This window comes from Oryctolagus cuniculus, chromosome 8 (assembly GCF_051225735.1).
Source record: "Oryctolagus cuniculus isolate XC-2025 breed Fujian yellow rabbit chromosome 8, ASM5122573v1, whole genome shotgun sequence".
NCBI classification, from domain to species: domain Eukaryota; kingdom Metazoa; phylum Chordata; class Mammalia; order Lagomorpha; family Leporidae; genus Oryctolagus; species Oryctolagus cuniculus.
Window position 1 is genome coordinate 121,999,879 of NC_142874.1, and position 20,464 is coordinate 122,020,342.

The following is a 20,464-nucleotide window of genomic DNA, read 5'->3' on the forward strand; positions in this document are numbered from 1 at the left end:
TTGGGCCCTGCACCCACTTGGGAGACCTGGATAGAGCTCCTGGCTCCTAGCTGTTAATGGCCATTTGGGGAGTGAGCCAGCAGATGAAAGTCATCTGTCTGTCTATCTCTAGCTCTTCTGTCTCTCTGTCTTTCAAAAAAATAAATCTAAAAGAAAACAAAAATTTTGTCTCTTAGGTTTTCCTTGTGGAAGTACTAATATAAATATATATGCCAAATTTATTTTTACCTTTTTTAGTTTTTTTTATCCATTAAAAATAATATTAGCGTATTTTCCTGTGTTATCCTCTGAATTTCAGAAAATTTTTAGAAGGTAGATTGTGGACCAGGGGATATGGATTTGAAACTTTTTCTGTTTTATAAATTAATCCACATTTACTGTATAGATTTCAAAGCATACAGAGAAAATAGGAATATTTTAATATTTATATTCATCTCCTTTTTAAAAAATACCACATTTCCTCTGTATTTTAAAAAATTGTTTATTTATTTGAAAGACATAGTGATAGAGGTTTTCCATTCACTGATTAACTCCCTGAGGCTGGGCCAGGCTGAAGCCTCTAGCCAGGAGCTCCATCTGGGTCTTCCACATAGGTAGTATATGTGCATCCCTAGTGGTGTCTTAACCTGCTACACTACAATGCACACCCCTCCAGTCTCTTCATGCTTGTATTGAATTATTTTTACTAGACTAGAATTTTATGTCCTTTCAGCGTATGTCTTGAGTTTTTTTTTCCATTTGTTAATCTTTTTAAAAAAAAATTACTTTTGTGATTGCATAATGTACTAGGGAATGAATAGTGCTATGCCTTTATATTGTTGAATATTTTTGTTATTTCCAATTTTTCTTTTATGAAAGTTTTAAAAATATCCATTGGCTGTTTTGCTAGTGCCGATGTGACTTTATTTTTTCAGAGAGTCTTTATGTACTGATCTGAATCTTTTTATTTTTAACATAAATTTTATTGTTATGTCTTTTTTTATAAGATTTGTTTTATTGGGGCCAGCGCCCTGGCTCACTTGGTTAATCCTCCGCCTGCGACGCCAGCATCCCATGTGGGCGCCAGGTTCTAATCCCGGTTGCTTCTCTTCCAGTCCAGCTCTCAGCTGTGGCCCAGGAGGGCAGTGGAGGATGGCCCAAGCACTTGGGCCCCTGCACCCACATGGGAGACCAGGAAGAAGCACCTGGCCCCTGACTTCAGATCGGTGCAGCGCTGGCCATAGCGGCCATTTGTGGGGTGAACCAGCGGAGCGAGGACCTTTCTCTCTCTATCTATCTATATCTCTACCTGTCAGATTTCAAAGACAAAGAGATTTATTTTATTTATTTTAAAGACAGTTACAGAGAGAGTTAGAGATAGAGTCTTCCATCCGCTGGTTCACTCCCCAGAAGGCCACATTGGCCAGAGCTGTGCCGATCCAAAGCCAGGAGCCAGGAGCTTCTTCTGGGTCTCCCACGTGGGTTCAGGGGCCCAAGGACTTGGGCCATCTTCTACTGCTTTCCCAGACCATAGCAGAGAGCTGGATCGAAAGAGCAGCAGCCGGGACTAGAACCAGCACCCATATGGGATGCCAGCTCTTGGTTTAACCTGCTGCGTACAGCACCGGCCCCTGTGTTATGTCTTTTTCTTTGTGACTTTGTTCTTTGCTTTTGTAAATTCTCCCTCTGATTAACAGGTAATATTCACCTATTTACCCTTTAATTCACTATTGATAGAATTTTTTATATGATGACACTTGGAATATATTGATGAGCTAAGAATCTTATATTTCTTTCACGCTAAACCATTTAAATGTATGATTAATTGGTAAAGTCATGCCTTTTGTGTTCTGGGATATGTTTTCTTTACAAAATGAATTCCACTACCTACCAGGATTGACTAAATTGTATAAAACAAATCTTAACATCTCATAAACCTGTAGTTAAATGTTAATATTAGCCCCTAAAAGGTATACATCCAACAGTACAGTTGAATTCTTGATGGATTTCAGCCTTTGGTGGAAGAATTATCATTGTGGTTGTTGAGATGAGGACATTTGAAAGATAGAGATATTTGTTTGATTACCAGAATACAGAAACCCAGTTTTATTTGTTTGTGACTATGACAGTGAGTGCTGAAATGCATATAGGCTTTTTGGTGATTTGTGTTTAATGACAGAGAAAGCATGAGAAAAAAAGATTTCAATGTCTTTTATGTCACATATAACATGACTTTTTAAAATATAAACAAAAACTAATGGTAGTTAAAATGACAGTATTTTTCAGTCAGTCTACTTTCATAATGGAAGCCATTATTTTTCATCTTTTAAGTATTTAACTTTAAACTTGTATTAGTACTATCAGGGGAGCTTTGAAAAATCCGGTTGTCCAAGCTATACCCAAGAGTGATTACATCAGAATATCTGAGTGCATGGCCCGGGAGTGACTGAGTGAGTGATAATTCTAGCATAGAGCTGAAGTTTCAAGCCAGTGCTGCAAGTCATATGGATAAGGAGAACTTAAAGCAGCTGCCTCAAACTCTCCAAAGAGTAAAATTTTTAATTAAATGCTGAATGGAAGCAGACATTTGAATTAACTTTGGCTTTCTTGTCTTCCCATTTTCCCCTCCCATCCTAGCAACTTACACACACAATTAGTTGTGTAGATTTTTTGTATCAGATCTGACTAACTGTGAAGAAGGTCCAGGGCAAGCATGGAGATGATTTCTGTAGCTGTTACCTAAAAAATGCCTTGTCATGATCATGAGTCATAGTTTGAGACCGTAACTGATTGGGTATTTTGGGAAGAGAATGAGAAATTTTAGATTTTTGGAATGGTGCAGCTGGCTTAGTCTTGAGTTTGTACTCAGGTAGATGTTTTGGAAGGCTTTTTATGCTGTACCTTTCCAGTTCTTAGATATCTTTTGGTGCGTTACAAGTTTTTGGTCATGTTGCTTACTCAGGTTGTTTAATCTTCACAGTTTCTGATCTTTGTAGTTGTTTTGTTTATACTCATTAATTTATTACGTTATTCATGGACCATGTGTTTGAAGGTCATTTTTACAGATTTTGTTGGAGCATGTGTAGTGGAAACCAGATGTCCAACAAAAGAGTATTTATAATTTTGATGTAAACTCCTTGTGACTTTGGGTGAAATTGTAGTATACTAAAATCATCTTTTAATTTTTTTTTCTTTTCTGGTACTAGACTATTTATACTAAAAATTACTTGCTGTGACATTAATGTTGGATCATCTTACTGTCAGTCGTTAAACTGTCAGTTTTCCTTTACAAAAATAGGGGGTTTTGGTGAAGTTTGTCATATGCACATATTAAAGTCATTTTGCCAGCATATCATATGGACTGTTTAGACAATTTCTGAGGGAGTCTTCAGTAAAGTAAAATTATACTTGGTGGGTGACATAAATTTTTATCATGTTAACATGTAGCTGGTGACTGTTTAAGTTCATGTGTTTAGTATACACTTGCAGCATACCAGTTGCAGTTTGCATTTGCATTGAGAAACAAATAATTTGAATAAGGGTCTCAGTTTATAGACCTGAACATTTTTATAATTCATATTATATCATCAACTCTGTAGGTAATAGTTCAACATCAGTGACATTTTGGTAGAACTATTCTGTTGCGTTGTATATTTCTATGATGTGGGTGCTCATATGCAGTTAGGAGGTAGATGTGATGACTTTGTTTCAGTCTGCTTGGGACAATTCTAATACATATCTATTTTCCTGGCATACTTTAAAAACGTTTTGATTTGGATGATAAATTTGCATACCCTTAAGAGAAATGATGATGGTACAGATTTGAAATTTGTTGTTTTGCATATAATTTTCCCCAGTATTTTTGGGTTTTTATATCCCAAATATCTGCATAGAGTTTAAACTAACAGTTGAATACACCTAGAAAAAAACAACATATTGAATGTGATGCTCATTTACCTGGATTTCTTCACCTTGGCTCAGTTTGATTATATTTTCTTTTGAAAATGCTTTTTGTGGCATATTCCTTTCTTTTAAAAGTAAAGCGGACAGCGCCGTGGCTCAATAGGCTAATCCTCCGCCTTGCGGCGCCAGCACCCCAGGTTCTAGTCCCGGTCGGGGCGCCGGATTCTGTCCCGGTTGCCCCTCTTCCAGGCCAGCTCTCTGCTGTGGCCAGGGAGTGCAGTGGAGGATGGCCCAAGTGCTTGGGCCCTGCACCCGCATGGGAGACCAGGAAAAGTACCTGGCTCCTGGCTTCGGATCAGTGTGATGCGCCGGCCGCAGCGCACTGGCCGCTGCGGCCATTGGAGGGTGAACCAATGGCAAAAGGAAGACCTTTCTCTCTGTCTCTCTCTCTCACTGTCCACTCTGCCTGTCAAAAAAAAAAAAAAAAAAAAAAAAAAGACTTAAATTTACTGTAATATTTATTTGTTGGACTTTAATACAGCTTTCCAAGTATGCTGGTATTTTTATTATAACTACTACTTGTTTATACCTAGTGGTCCCATTCATTTCAGAGTTGCTTAAGTGATGAGTGGACTGTTCCCTGTCCTATTTTCTTCTTCAAGCATGTTAGTTTTAATGTGCTCTTTTGAAGAATATGAAATTGATCAAGCTATATTTCTTATAGAACAATTAATCTATAAAGTATACAGTATTCACTAAGTGATGGTAGGGATATGAGACTTGAATGTTATTTGCATTACAGTAATTGTTCTTCCACCTCCTACTTTAAGAACTCTTCTGGTTATACCTAAGAGGTGTTCAGGCCCACAAGATTTAACAACTACTTCAGAGCTACTAAGTGTAGGGTGGTTGGTAGAGAGTTGGTTCAAAGTATATTGCTTAGAATGTCTCCTGGGATCTGAATAATCATCAAACAGAACCTTTGAATTAATTATAGAATCATAGATCTCTTTATGAGGATGGAATGTATTAATTTTTCCAAACATTTTAAATGAAGAAAATAAAATACAGTGTTTTTGTTAAATTTAAGTCATATTTATGTTAAATTTAAGTCATGTTTAAGTCGTGACCTTTGATGTATGAAGGGCAATGGTAGAAGCAGAAATGAGTAAAGACATAGGCTTTACCAACCAGGAGTTGCCTCATTGAGGACCATGTGCAAATCAATTAGGCTAAAAACATCTGTTGTATTATCTTTGAAGGTTCTTGAAATAGTGAAAATAGTAATTTTTAATCTTCATGATTTGGGGTGTTTTACTTTAGCATTTGCTTAAACCAGTTACAAAGTAAGTCCTATTTTTAGAATAAAAGCAAAACTTCTTGTGAACAAACGCAATAAACGTTGCATGCCTGCTGCTTATTTGCCAGTATACAACAAAATATGTCAATTGGAAAGTAAGATTTCAGTGAAGAAACCAAATCAGGGCCAGTTATGATTGATTGTGTAGTTTTAGACATTTTTTTCATGGATATGTATTTTCATGATTGAAATGTCTTACGTGTCTAGTTAAATTCCTCTAAAATAAGCTATTTAACTCTGGATTGGAAGTGGAACAGCCGGGACTGGAACCGGCACCTATATGGGATGCCAGCATTGCAAGGGGAGGCTTTACCTACTACACCACAGTGCCGGCCCCCATAAATAAATCTTAAAATAAAAATACCAGTTCTTTACCAGTCTATAATTTTTTTAGGATTTATTTTTTATTTATTTGAAAGAGTTAGAGACAGAGAGAGAGAGGTCTTCGTCTGCTGGTTCACTTCCCAAATGGCTTCAACGTCTAGAGCTGAGCTGATCTGAAGCCAGGAGCCAGGAGCCAGGAGTTTATCTTGTGTCTCCCACATGGGTGCAAGGGCCCAAGAACCTGGGCCATCCTCCACTGCCCTCCCAGGCGCACCAGCAGGGAGCTGGATTGAAAGTGGAGTAGTGGAGACTGTGCCATTTGGGATGCTGGTGCTGCAGGCTGGCACTTTAACCCACTGCTCCACGGCGCTAGCCCCTCATGAAATAATTTTATTCTAGCCGGCGCCGCGGCTCACTAGGCTAATCCTCCACCTTGCGGCGCTGGCACACCGGGTTCTAGTCCCGGTCGGGGCGCCGGATTCTGTCCCGGTTGCCCCTCTTCCAGGCCAGCTCTCTGCTGTGGCCAGGGAGTGCAGTGGAGGATGGCCCAAGTGCTTGGGCCCTGCACCCCATGGGAGACCAGGAAAAGTACCTGGCTCCTGCCATCGGATCAGCGTGGTGCGCCGGCCTCAGCGCGCTGGCCGTGGTGGCCATTGGAGGGTGAACCAACGGCAAAGGAAGACCTTTCTCTCTGTCTCTCTCTCTCTCTCTCTCACTGTGCACTCTGCCTGTCAAAAAAAAAAAATAATAATAATTTTATTCTGTCCCTTTACATGGCAAGTTTGACGTTAATTTCTTTGACACTAAAGATACTTTTTGGGTCATCTGGAACAATTTCCCAGATTTAATCTTTCCTGCCATTTAAGATTTTTAAATAAAGCACTTTCATAATCTGTATATAATGATTAGGAGTTTTTGGTTTTCCCCTGTATGACTACTTGTTCTTGAATTCTGCAATAAAATCATGAACTGAATAGGTTTTAAAAGTGGTCTATAAAAGGTTTTTTTTACATTGACTTTCAGACCTGAGAATTGACCATATCTTCAGAATAACTTTTCAAGTGTGGTACTTTCTTTTGTTTTTGCCTCAAAAAAATAAAAAACATTCTATCATGTAACTTTTATGGAAATTTTATATCCTGGAATTACATTGTTTTAGCCTAATGTGTCTACTCCAAACAAGGAAGTAAACCATAGGGTGACTACTCCTTTTCAACATACTATGTTTGGCATCTTCTGAGAGTGCTAAAAAAAGCTTGTGGGAAAATGGAACTTAAAGTAGTTTTATTTTGGTGCAAAAAAAAAAAAAAATGAAATCATACCCTATGCATTTTCTACCAACTTTTTGAAGATCTCTCCTATATATTAAATTAAAATTTTTAAGAACCAATTCAATACAAAATGCAGTTCTTTTTTTTTTTTTTAATTTATTTTGTAAGTCAGAGGAAGAGGGAAAGACAGTGAGAGATTGAGAGATTGATTTTTCTATCCCCTGATTCACTTCCAGATGGCTACAGTGACCAGTGCTGGGCCAGGCCAAAGCCTGGAGTCAGGAGCACATGGGAAATCGTGAGCTGCTTTTCCAGGTCCATTAGCAGGGAGCTGGAATGGAAGTGGAGCCTACATTGGTTGGTGGTGTCACTGGCAGAAGGTTTGCCACTAGGTCACAACACCAACCCCAATTAATTTTTTAATTATTTAAATTATTTGCCATACACACACACACAGACTAGACAGAAAACACACCTCTCCAAATGCCTGCCATGGCTGGACCAGGGACGAGTTGGGGGTGAAGAAATCAGTTTGATCCCCCACTTGGATGGCAGGGACCCAACTACTAGAACCATCATTGGCCTCCAGGATGTATACATTAGCACACAGCTGAAATAAAGTAGAGCAGGGATTTGAGCCCAATCACAGTGATATGCATTATGGGAGTCTTAACTGGTGTCTTAAGTACTAGGCCAAATGCCTGCCTCTGCAGTTCATTTTAGAATTAGAAATTCTTTGTGTAATTTCATTGAGATTACTAATACCAACTCAGATGTTCTATAACCTCACTGAAAAATAGATTCACCATTTTCCTCAGTTTTAATATTTTGGAATTTAATCAAAATCCAAAGCAAGCCTAAGTGTAGTCCATTTTTATTGTGTGATGTAAAATATACCTTCTTTTGGATACTACCTGTTAGCTCATAATGAAGCAAAATTTTTAGATAAAAACAGTAGTTATAATTTAGTTGCATTGTTGTGTTTTGGTAAGTATTGAAATTCATCAAACATGTCTGATTTTAAACAAGTATCTAACATTCTAATGCTATATCTGTTAACTATTGACATGCCAAGAATATTCTCTGTTCAGTCTCACCCAGATTTTGGAAGTTAGTTATTCAGCAAATGTTTTACTGAGTACAATAGTGTTCTTGAAGTTTGAGTTACATAAGCTGCCAGAACAGATAATAATCTTTGCCATCTTGAGGCATTGTAAAGACTTTGGCTTTTGATCTCAGTAAAATGTTACTATTTAAGCTTAAATGTTAAATTATGTATATGTAAGTATAAATTATATATGATGTATATTATATAAATACATATGTATTTATATAGATAAGAGAATTCCATAATTTACTTGGTTAGTGATAGTCTCTTTGAAGTTCCTGGGACTGGTGTTGTAGTCTAACAGGTTAAGCTGCCACCTGGGATGCTGGCATCCCATATGGGTGCTGTTTGGAGACCTGACTGCTCATCTTCCAATCCAGGTCCCATCTTCCAGTCCAGGTCCCTGCTAATACATAAGAAGATGACCCAAGTGCTTGGGTCCCTGCACCCACATGGGAGACGCAGAAGAAGCTCCTGGCTTCAGCCTGGCACAGCCCCAGCTCTTGGGGACACTTAGAGAGTGAACCAGGGGATGGAAAATTCCTCTCTGTTTCTCCCCCTCTCTCCAAATTTTCACAAAGAAATAAAATAAATATAAATAAATAAGATATTTCAAATAAGCAAACAAAAATTCTCTGCTATTGTTACCCTCTGTAGACTTACTTCCTGTCAGTGGAATCAGTGAGGAAATGAACATAGTTAAGACAAAGCTCTGTATTTCTGAAAGAAATATAAAGGAAAAAGAAGATCTGTCTTTTGTTGGATTTGGAGAAGAGGGTGCAAAAATATATCAGTTTAAGTAGGGTGCCTGCAACACATCTAGGAGGAGAAATCTAGCAGTTTACAGTAATGCAGAACTGAAACGAAGCTGAGGTCATTTTGGAGAGAGTAATTATTTAATACTAGTGAGTAGGTTGTGCTTAAAACCTTTTGTGTACGTATATTAAATCACTTTGGCACATAAGTTAAGCACCACCACAAAAAGGCTTGGGATAGAGAAGAGGATATTTTAGTATTTAAATGACTTGACCAGGGAAGAAACACTTAGGAAGTTGTAATTTGAGAATGCTGGCCAGAGAGTAAGTGATGGCAAAGTTAAATGGACTACACAGGAAATAAATAGTCCAGAAAAAGACATAAAGACTGAGTGAAGGAGGAGAAGAGTTGAGTTGAGTTGGAAAACAACTCAAAATACAGATTTAATGGAGGTAAAATTTTATAGAATTGGGGAGGCAAGATTATAAAAGAAAATGTAAAACTTGAGAGTTAGATATTAAGGATAAGCTATTATTACTACTAAATGTTCTTTAAAATTCTTCCTACTAACAATCTTTTTTATTATTTTTATTTATTTGAGGGACAGAGATAAAAACAAGCTGCCCTCTGCTGGCTTGTTCCCCAAAAGACTAAAATAGCTGAGGCTGCTCTGAGGTCAGAGCAGGAACCAAGATCACGATAATTTACTTGAGCCATTACCTCTTATCTCAGGATCTGCATTGGCATTAGGAGCCAGAGCCAGGAATCACACCCCATGCACCCTCCACAAACTCTGTTGGGAGATACTGGTGTCTTAACTACTTCTTTTTTTGCCAGGCAGAGTTAGTGAGAGAGAGAGAGAGAAAGGTCTTCTTTCCGGTGGTTCACTCTCCCAATGGCCGCCACGGCTAGCGCCAATCTGAAGCCAGGAGCCGGATACCTCCTCCAAGTCTCCCTTGCGGGTCAGAGACCACTTCCTGGTCTCCCATGCGGATGCAGGGGCCCAAGCACTTGGGCCATGCTCCGCTGCCCTCCCAGGCCACAGCAAAGAGCTGGACTGGAAGAGGAGCAACCAGGACTAGAACCCGGGGTGCAGGCGCCGCAGGTGGAGGATTAGCCTAGTGAGCCACAGCGCCAGCTAACACTAGGTTCTTTTCAACTGACTTCTTAAAACCTCTTTCCCAAATTTAATGATGAATAGTAAATTCTATAAACCAGTGATGATTTTTTTCCTGTTTCTTCTTTTGCTTTCTTTGTGTTTATGGTAAAATACACATAACTAAAATTTAACATCTTAACCATTTTAATCAAACAATTCTTATCAACTTTTGTCAATTATCTTTTCATTAACTTTATTTAAAATTCCTATGATGCAAGTAATTATTTATCTTTAATTTTCAAAAGACTGTAGATTATGTGACCATAATGGAATTAAAAACTAAACAAAAGTAGAAAATATCTGAGAAATCCCTAAGCATTGGAAATTAAGCTATACACTTGAAAAATAACATGTGGGTCAAAGAGAAAGCTACATGAAATTAGAAAATATTTTGAATGAAATATGTTGAATTTGTAGCATAAAGCTAAAGCAGTGCTTAGAGGGAAATGTATTATGTTAAATGCTTATGTTATTTTCAAGTTAGTGATCTGAAGTTGCATATTAAACTAGAAAAAAAGAGCAGATTAAACTGAAGTAGGTAAAATGAAGAAAATAAAGGTAGAATCTGTAAATAATAGTTTAAAACAAATCTGGGTCTTTGAAAGAGTCATTAAAACTAGTAAGAAAAAAATATAAGTAAAGAAAGTGAAAAAAAAAGTGATGATGCTACAAATTCACCCATGTACATTAAAAGGCTAATAAGCACTACTATGGATAACTTTTCTGCCAGTAAAGTTAACTTAATGATGGGCAAATTTTGGGAAAGACAGAAAGTACTAAATCTCAATCAAGGGAAACTAAATATCTATTTGAGAAACTACATCTTATTAAAAATCCTCCAACAAAGAAAATGCCAAGTCTGTGTGGCTTCATGTGCAAATTATATGAAACATTAAAGGAAGAAATATTACCAATTTTGCATAAGCTTTTCTGGAAAATGGACTTTGAGGGATCATATTCCCACTTATGAGATCTGCTGAGTATTGAGTATAAGGCGTGTAAGTCAGTATATATCATGAACATAGATACAAATAATAGCAGGCAAACCAGCAATATGTCAACATAATACCACATGACCAAATAGTGTATATATCTGAGGAGGGTAAGGTTGGTTTAATAGTTTGAATTTTTTATTAACACACTCAAGAAAAATATTATTTTGTAATCTCAACTGATGCAAGTAAAGAACTTTACAAAATTCAATATTTATTGACAGAATAATTCTCAGCAAATTGGGAATTTGAAAGAACTTCCTTAAACTGAAAAGGGACATTTATAAAGAACATAGCCAATATTATATTTAATAATAACACTGAGTGTTTTGCTCCAGTGATTGAGAATATGTTGTCTGCTCTCATCATTCTTAGCATAGTAGTGGAGGCAAGTTAAAATTTTAAAAAGACAAAGACTGGAAAGAAAGAAAACATCTTTTCTAGCAGATGGCGTAATTGTATATATACAAAATATGGAGTGTACAAAAATTATTAGAACTAATTAAGGGTTTTAGTAAGGCCTCATTTCTTTCTTTTTTCTTTTTCTTTTTTTTTTTTTAATTTGACAGGTAGAGATATAGATAGAGGGAGAGACAGAGAGAAAGGTCTCCCTTCCATTGGTTCACTCCCCAAATGGCTGCTACGGTCAGTGCTGCACTGATCCAAATCCAGGAACCAGGTGCTTCTTCCTGGTCTCCCATGTGGGTGCAGGGGCCCAAGTGCTTGGGCCATCCTCCACTGCCCTCCTGGGCCACAGCAGAGAGCTGGACTGGAAGAGAAGCAACCGGGATTAGAACCTGGCGCCCACATGGGATGCTGGCGTCGCAGGCGGAGGATTAACCAAGTGAGCCATGGCGCCTGCCTAAGGCCTCATTTCTGATGGAAAGGAACATTTGGAAAGTGGAATTTTTAAAAAGTATGCATAACAACAGCACTAAAAATGTAATACTTTGAGGTAAATCTAATAAAGTATAAATATAGGTGATCTGCTGAAAGCTTTAAAAATTCATTAGAGAAATCAAAGATGACCTTAATTAATGAAAACATATATAGTGTGTGCATGAATTGAAAAAGATATCAGTGCCCTTGCACCCCTTAAATGACCTGTACATTCAACATAATCCTTTTCAAAATCCTATCAGACTTTTTGTTGTTGAGATTGATAGAACCAAAGCAGTTTTTTTTTTTAATAAAGATTTATTTATTTATTTGAAAGGCAGAGTTACAGAAAAGGAGAGAGAGAGAGAGAGAGCTTCCATCTGTTGGTTCAGTCTGAAGCCAGGAGGCAAGGAGCTTCTTCTGGGTCCCCAGCGTGGGTGCAGGGATCCAAGCACTTGGACCTTCTTCTGCTGGTTTCCCAGGTGCGTTAGCAAGGAGCTGGATCAGAAATGGAGCAGCCGGACTTGAACCAATGCCCATCGGGGGACACTGGCCCCAAACAAAAAACAATCTTGAAAAACAAGAACTTGATTGAAGGGTTTCAAGATGTATTCTAAAGCTTTACTAATCAAAACAGTGTGGTACTGAGGAAAAGATTAGCATTCATTAACAGAATAAAATACAGAAAATCTAGAGAAGATCCATATGCAGTAGTAAACATAAAAGATAATTTGAACTTTGTCTAAGTTTAAAACTTTTGTTAAGAAAATACTGAAAAATTTTCAAATGAAAATACCAGCAAGTTAATCCTGTGTATCTTAAAACAGTACAAGTTGTTATGAAAGTTCTCTTGGAATTTTTGCTGGAAATAATCAGAATGATTGGGTGATTTTTGGTTTTTTTGAAAAGCCAAAAAAAGTTCTTCAATGCCCCCTTAGTTATTTACTAAAATCACAACAGAAAACTACTTGGTCTTTTTTTTTTTTTAAGGTGAATGATGATAGAGAGGTATAGACTAAGCAATAAGATAAAATCCCCTCATTAATACCGTTGTATGTTTTCCATTGTGAATGATGTGGGTTTATCCATACAGAATGAGCAAGGCGAATACAGTGAGGTCTATAGAATAGATCTGCTTTATTTATCTATATACAGTTTATTCTATTGATGGTCATAGGGGTTATTTATCATTTTTCTATTATGTGCAAATATTTTGGACTAAATTTCTAGAAATTTAAAGTATTGTTTTAGATACTACCAAAGTTTCCTCCAAAACTTGAGATACTGTCAGTGGGTGAAAATCATACTTCATTTTAATATTAATCTGATTGCCCTGCAAAGTTGAACATATGTATTGGCCATTTGTATTTCTCCTCTAAATTACCTGTTCATGAGATTTTGACCATTGTGGTGTTTTTCTTTTTCTTACTGGACTTTTAAATTTTCCTTATAATTCTCTTTGGAGTATATACATTTTATTTTGTAATATTTTCTCCTAGTGTGTCAGTTTTATTTCATAGCATCCTTGGGTTTTTACTTTTACACTGTTAAAATCTATCAGTCTTTTCTTTTCCTAGCTTTTAGGTTTTGTGTCTTTCAAAAAAGCCTTCTTGTTCAAAGTATTATGGCCATTTAGTTTATTCTGTTCTGCTACTAAATTTTATTTATATTTCTAGTAGCTTTTAATTCATCTGGAAATTTTTTGTTATTCTATAGTAAGGACTTTTTTCCTAGTTTCATTGCCATTTTTCCAAAATAATTCGTTCAACAGTATGTCTCCCCCACCCCATTGATTTGAAGTACAATCCTTATCCGATTTTTAAAGTCCCGAATATAGAAATATATGTATATATATATATGTATGTATGTATATATATATATTTGAATCAGTATTCCACTGTTTTAGTTATTGTCATTTTATATTATATTTGACATCTGGTAGTGCATCTCTCCCTGTTGTCTTTTCAAAAAATTTTTTGGCAATTCTGTGTATTTTCTCTTCCAGATGAACTTTAGAGTCAACATGTCAAGTTCCATTAAAAATCCCTTTGGGATTTTGATTGGAAGTGCATTGAATTTACAGATTAATTTGGGGAGAATTGACATCTTTACACTATTGAATCTTCCCATCCAGGAACATGGTATGCCTCTCCATTTCTTCAGGTGTTCTTTTTATGTCCTTTAGTAAAGTTTAATAGTTTTTTTCATGTAGGTCTTACACTTTTCTTGTTAGGTATATTCCTAGTTTTTTCTTAGTTTTTGCTGTTACTGTGAATTACATCTTCCATTTTATTTTTTAATGAGTTGTTTCTGGTATTCAGGAAGGTTATTGATTTTTTAAGTTGATCTTGTCATTGATTTAGTTTTTAGTTTATTTTCTTGGAGTTTTCTAGAGGGACGATTATGTTTTTTGCAAATGATGGCATTTTATCATTTCCTTTTTTGGTATTTACACTTCTAGAGGTTTTTTGGGGTTTTAGTTGTTTTAGTTTGCTTTGTTCTGGTCTTACTGCATTAATTAAGTTTCCAGAACTGTTCACTACTAGTTCTGATTTTGGCATCTTGTTCCTGATTTAATTACATGGTGATTAATTACATGGTAATGGGAATTATATCTAATCATGTACTTTTGTTGGTAAAAAAATTTTTTCACCTCTTATTTAAATATGGTGAATTACACTGACACGTTTACTAATGTTGGTAATAATATGTTTTATTTTCAGTTTTCAACAAATATTTATTTGTATATTGCATTGTGCCAAGAACCTTGCCACATATTGTTAATAACATAGTTGTCACTGTAACACAGTTACTTAGATAGGTCTGAAGGGTTCTTTAATGGAGAAAAAAGATAATAAGAAAATATCCAAGAATACGATAATTCCTGGTTATAATAGTACTATGGAGAAAATAAAGAAGGTGGCTGGGATGGCAGGAAGATGAAGAAAGAACCTCCTCAGATAATGTCATTTGGAAACATACAATATAAACTAAGACCCAAAGAAAGAAAGCATTGAGCAAAGCATTACAATCAGGGGAAAAATCACTGTTTACATGTACAATTAATTCTGCTCCTTATTGTTTCCTTTTATTCCCTTTCTTGCAGTTGTCTTATGCTATTCTTTTATACTGCTTCTGAATTTAATTTGTTATTGATTTGTTTTATTTACATATTTTCTTATTTATGTTTGGTTTTATTTATAGGGTGGTTTATGGTTTATATTAAAGGAGACTTATTTTCTGGGCTTTGAAAATAAAAAATGCTGTGTTCTTAAATATCAGCTTCCTTAATAGAAATTATATCTAAATCCATTTGAGTTCAGTAGTGTTTTGAAAGTTAGATCTCTGCCTACCTTTAAGATTTCTTCAGTGGGCATATTCTATTGAGGTGTCCTGTGTTTTCTTGAGTTAATTTTGCTATCTCCTTTTTCTATAAAACTAGCCATTTTGTTTAGACTTTTACATTTACTGATTTATAGTTGTACTTAGTTTTATAATTTTAATAACTTCTTGTATAGAGTCCTCTTTGTCTTAATTTCTATAATATTTACTAAGGATTGTATCTTTTTGCTAGACTTACCCAAGGAACAGTTTTTGATTTTATTACATTAAGCGTGCATCTTTTCTCAATTTCTCCATTTCTATTTTTATTATTAATTTTATTGGTATTTTATTTTAGTGTTTTATTTTTAAATCCATTTATTTGTTTTAAATATTTATTGGATTTTAATGAATTTAAAGCTCTAAATTTTTCTTTGTGGACTGCAATGGCCAAATTACGAAGAAAATGATGTGCTCAAAATTTTATTTCTATTTTCTATGTATTCTGAGAGTTAATTAAATTTTAAGTCTTTTTAAATTATCAGGTAGATGATCATCCTTTTATCGTTCATTTTTAATTGCTTTTAGCATTATTTGTTAAGAATGTAATCTTGTATGAATCCTTTTGTTATGGTAGGAGCTTTTTATTTATTTTTAAGATTCATTTGAGAGTCAGAGTTACAGAGAGAGAGAGAGAGAGAGAGAGAGAGGGAGAGAGGGAGAGAGGGAGAGAGAGAGAGGCTTTCCATCTGCTGCTTCACTCCCCAAATGGCTACAATGGCTGAGGCTGGAGCAATCTAAAGCCAGGAGCCAGGAGCTTCTACCTTGTCTCCCAGGTGGGAGAAGGGGCCTAGCACTTTAGCCACCTTACACTGCATTCCCAGGCCACCAGCAGGGAGCTGGATTGAAAAAATAGAGCAGCTGGGACTTGAAGTTGCATCCATATTGGATGCCCGCATGGCAGGCGGAGTTTTACCCTGCCATACCACAGCTCCCACCCCAGTATAAATCCTTTTTAAATTTTGTTGAGGTTTTTTCTTTATGGTTAAGATATAGTCAGATGTTTGGTTGAAATTACAGACTGTAATCTCTTTATTATATGTTAAATTTGCATTTTACTATAAAATATAAGTATTACAAGTTAATTCTATTTCTGATTCCTTTATTATCCTTGCTTAATCTACTTGCTTTACCTTTTCTGAGATAGATATATAGAAAGTTTCTGACTAAATTATGGATTTTCCAGTTTTGTATTCAGTGAATAAGTTCATGGACACCTGGAAATTAAAAATGAATTTATTTTGATATAATAATTTTTGAAATTGCAGCAGTTTTTTGTAATATACAACTTTGATGACTAGAAAGTTATCTGTGTTATAATAACATTTAGTTCAGTTGTTTTTTTTTTTTTTTTTAAGCTAATCTCTGTTGTTAGAGAGTTGTTCCACTTTTTTCAAGTTGTTAACTTGGCCTTTTAGTCTTTTTCTTTTTAAATTTAAAAATTTTCTTTTTTGTTAGGAATCCTCCATTTGTTTCTTGCCTTTAACTGAATTTACTGAGTTTTTGTTTTTGTTTTTGTTTTTGTTTTTTCATTTCTAGTTTGGTAACTGTATCTTATTCCTGTTATTCTATAGGTATTAAATTGAATTAAACTATTGTAACCAATTGTTTTTTTCTTTTGGATATTTCATTTCACTCATGGCTTTCATTTTTTTTTTTAAGATGTATTTATTTATTGGAAAGGCAGAGTTACATAGAGGCAGAGAGAGAGAGAGAGAGAGAGAAAGGTATTCCATCTGCTGGTTCACTCTCCAGATGGCTGCAACGGCCAGAGCTGGGCTGATCCAAAGCCAGGAGCTTCTTCCAAGTCTCCCACGTGGGTGCAGGGGCATAAGGACTTGGGCCATCTTCTGCTGCTTTCCCAGGCTCTAGCAGAGAGCTGGGTAAGAAGTGGAGTAACTGGGACTGGAACCGGTGCTCATATGGGATGTTGAGGCTAGAGCTTCTCATATTTTTCTTAACAAAGATTTATTTATTTGAAAGAGTTGAGCTGGGGGGAGAGTGGAGAAGGTGACCATAAATCTTCCTTCTGCCAGTTTACTCCCTAGACAGCTGTAACCATCAGTGCTGATCCAAGCTGAAGCCAGGAGCCAGGGGCTTCAGCTGGGTCTTCCACATGGATGGTAGGGGCCCAAACAAAGTCCTTATATACATAAAAAAGTACTATTTATTCTGTAATTGAGAATTTCATTTTGAAAAAACTTTTAGAATTTTTAATTGCATATTATCTCTTGGCATTTAGAAATCAGTCTGATTTTTTGTTCTCTTAATAGACCCCTTCACCACCACCCTTGAATCTTTCTAGATTTTATGTTATTAAAATTTTGAAATTTCACCAGGTTTATGATTACATATTTTGTGAAATGTAAGTGTAGATGTATGTATATCTGTATTTGTGTTTTAAAACCATCTCATGTGAATCATTATGTTCTGAAGCTTTCTCTGTGGTAAGTGGTGAATAATAATAATACCAGAAACAGGCTCAATTATAACTAAATTGCATACTACTACTGAATCCTACTGTTGATGTAGAGTTTGGGGAGAATTTTTTAAATAATCCATATCTTTACTTCTGTTACAGAAAAATAGGCCAATAAACTGTAAATTTAGGAATTTCATAGGATTTTTGTCTTTCAATAATCATGATTTTCCACTTTATAAAGCTTAGCACTATTGATAAAAATTTCATGTTGAATTCTTATGTTAATTTTATACAGATTTGTTGTAGGCGGATTAGCATTTTGAAGTGTGAAAATGGAAGTAATATTACACAATGTTTTGTGTAAGTTCTGTGGAGCAAGGTTGTGTTAGCCTTATATAACTAATTCTTAGCACATTCCTAGATCATAGTAGGTACTTGACTGATACCTGTTAGATGCATAGATGGGTATGGAATTATAGGAATAAATAAATGCTTTTTAAAAAAATAAATGTACTTTTTTGGTTCACTTTAGTTTTATTTACTTTAATCTCAATATAATAGTGAATCATACTGTTCATTGATGCTCTTTTTATAAGTCTTTTGAGTTTTTATTTCATCTTTGAGAAAAATTTCAATCTAGATGAGTACCCAGTGACTTTACTGAAGTTTATCTTTAGATATATAAAAAATTATTCAAGTTACATAAATTTGGAATAATTTACTTTTCTTTAACAATTATAGGTTTTAGATGTTTTCTCTTATTTAAGACTATAAAAATAGAAAGCAAAGGAATATCTATTAGGTGTCAGAGCTGTGTGCAGAAGAGAATGAATTGTGATGACTGGCTGATTATGACTATTATTTATTAGACATCATGTGAACTTTTTGGAACTTATTCCATCACTGTCATAAAATTATCACAGATTCAAGTTAGTTTTTCTAAGTTTTGTAACTACTTTTTATATGTAGTCTTTTAGTTTTTTTTTATTCAAAGGATTTTCATAATGATAAGTAATATCATGAATAAAAACTGTTATTTTCTTAAATTATGTTTATATTGACCATGATTTGGAATATTACAAATGACATCTGAGTTAAGTCATTCAGTGCAACCTGAAGTCCAGTTGTTTCTAATGAGCTTTTGTTTGTTTTTATTCAAGAGGCAAGGGCAGAGAGAAGGAGCTTCCATCTGTTGGTTCACTCCCACAAATGCCTGCAATTGCTGGGGTAGGGCCAGGCCAAAGCCAGGACCTGAGAATTCAGTCCAAATTTTGCGGGTGGATTGCAGAGACGTCAGCCATCACTTGATATCTCTGTGGGAGTATATTAACAGGAAGCTATAATAAGGAGCAAGACCAGGACTCAGAGCACTTTGATAGTGGGTACTGGCATCCTAATCAGCGTAGTAACTGCTAGCCTAAAACATTCACCATGGGCTTTTATTTTATTTTATTTTATTTTATTTTTTAAAGACTTACTTATTTATTTACTTGAGAGCCAGAGAGAGAGAAGTCTTCCATCTGCTGGTTCATTCCCTGAATGGCTACAACAGCCAAACTGAGCAGATCCAAAGCCAGGAGCCAGGAATTTCTTCCAGGTCTCCCACACAGGTGCAGAGGCCCTGGTGCTTGGGCCATCCTCCACTGCTTTTCCAGGCAGTAGCAGAGAACTGCATTGGAACTCGAGCAGCTGGAACCGGAGCCTATATGGGATGCTGGCACCTCAGGCAGAGGCCTAGCCTACCACACCACAGTACCAGTCCCCCGCTTTTATTTTTTGTAGCTGAAATAGTATTATGGAATTATGGATCTGTCTGTAAACCCATTTTATATCATTTAAATGATGAATTTGATTATAAGAGTTAAATACTGGTCCTTACTAACTTTGAAAAAAAATATACAAACTTCATTATAAGCATTTTTTGGAGAATTTTTTTATTTTTTATTTTTTTGCATTTACTGGATTTTTTTAAGAGGCCTTAAATTTTTAAGTATGGCAGACTTTGAAGATACTTCTTTTTCTGGAGCAAGTTAGGAATTCTGAGTTGTTCTAAAAGCACTTGTAACTCAATATAGATTGAGATTACCTTTCTCGAAATAAGATTATCAATTTAAAGTTAAGATTACTTGCTTGAAATTCAGTGATAAATGGGCAAAATAGTTTTCAGAATAGCAAAAACTGTGATGAATTGGTGTTTGGGTGAGAGGGGAACAGAGATCGTTGAACACCAACAAGTCCATGCATTTGGGTTGCCAGCATTCTAAATTTTTTTTTAAATTTTATTTAATTGAAAGAGAAGGAGTCAGAGACAGAAAAAATCTACTGAATCACTTCCCAAATGCCCACAATAGTTGGGAGTAGGCCAAGCCAAAGCCAGAAATGGGGAACTCAATCTGGGTCTCCCAGGTGGATGGCAAAGACCCAAGTATTTTAGTCATCACCTGCTGCCTCCTAGGGTACACATTGGGAGTGATCTCACACACTCCAATGTGGGATGTGTGGGTGTCCCAAGAAGCTTGGTGTGCCAAACACATCCTCACTGCAGCTCCTACCCTCAAGCTTCCTAACTTTATAAAAGTATCTTTAATCTCAGAGATTGCTTCCTTCCCTCACATAATCTTGTATTTAAGATAGTAAGTACATTCCTAATTAGTTTGTCTCTGGTGTCATTTCTATCCAAAACCATCTTTCATGTGATCTTCAGTTACTTTCTAAAATAGTGATTATTTGCCACAAGTCTTTCAGTAGGGCTTATAATATAAAATCTGAATTATTCAGTATAGCAGTATTGAAAGGTATTCCTAAACCATCATTCCTTTTACCACCATCATTCAGAATTTTTTTCGCCCTCCTCTGCATACTGTTTTAGTATCTAGTTAGTGGTTTTTTCCAACTTGTTTGACAGATGTTTGCATATAATTTTTCCTCTA

The 20,464-nt window shown here is 35.8% G+C and overlaps 1 protein-coding gene across 17 annotated transcripts in view; it reads left to right on the forward strand.

Moving 5' to 3' along the window:
* Nucleotides 1-20,464, forward strand: part of ANKRD17 (ankyrin repeat domain 17) — a 187,593-nt gene that overhangs the window by 59,422 nt on the left and 107,707 nt on the right. For 7 of the 17 annotated variants that reach the window (XM_089302645.1, XM_070048034.2, XM_089302646.1 and 4 more), the window contains exon 2: nt 13,737-13,872. The exons of the other annotated variants lie outside the window; for them this stretch is intronic. In XM_089302645.1, the coding sequence (XP_089158771.1) occupies nt 13,870-13,872 (3 nt within the window). In that variant the 5' untranslated portion in view covers nt 13,737-13,869. The remainder of the gene's footprint in view (nt 1-13,736; nt 13,873-20,464) is intronic. 17 annotated transcript variants of the gene reach the window in all.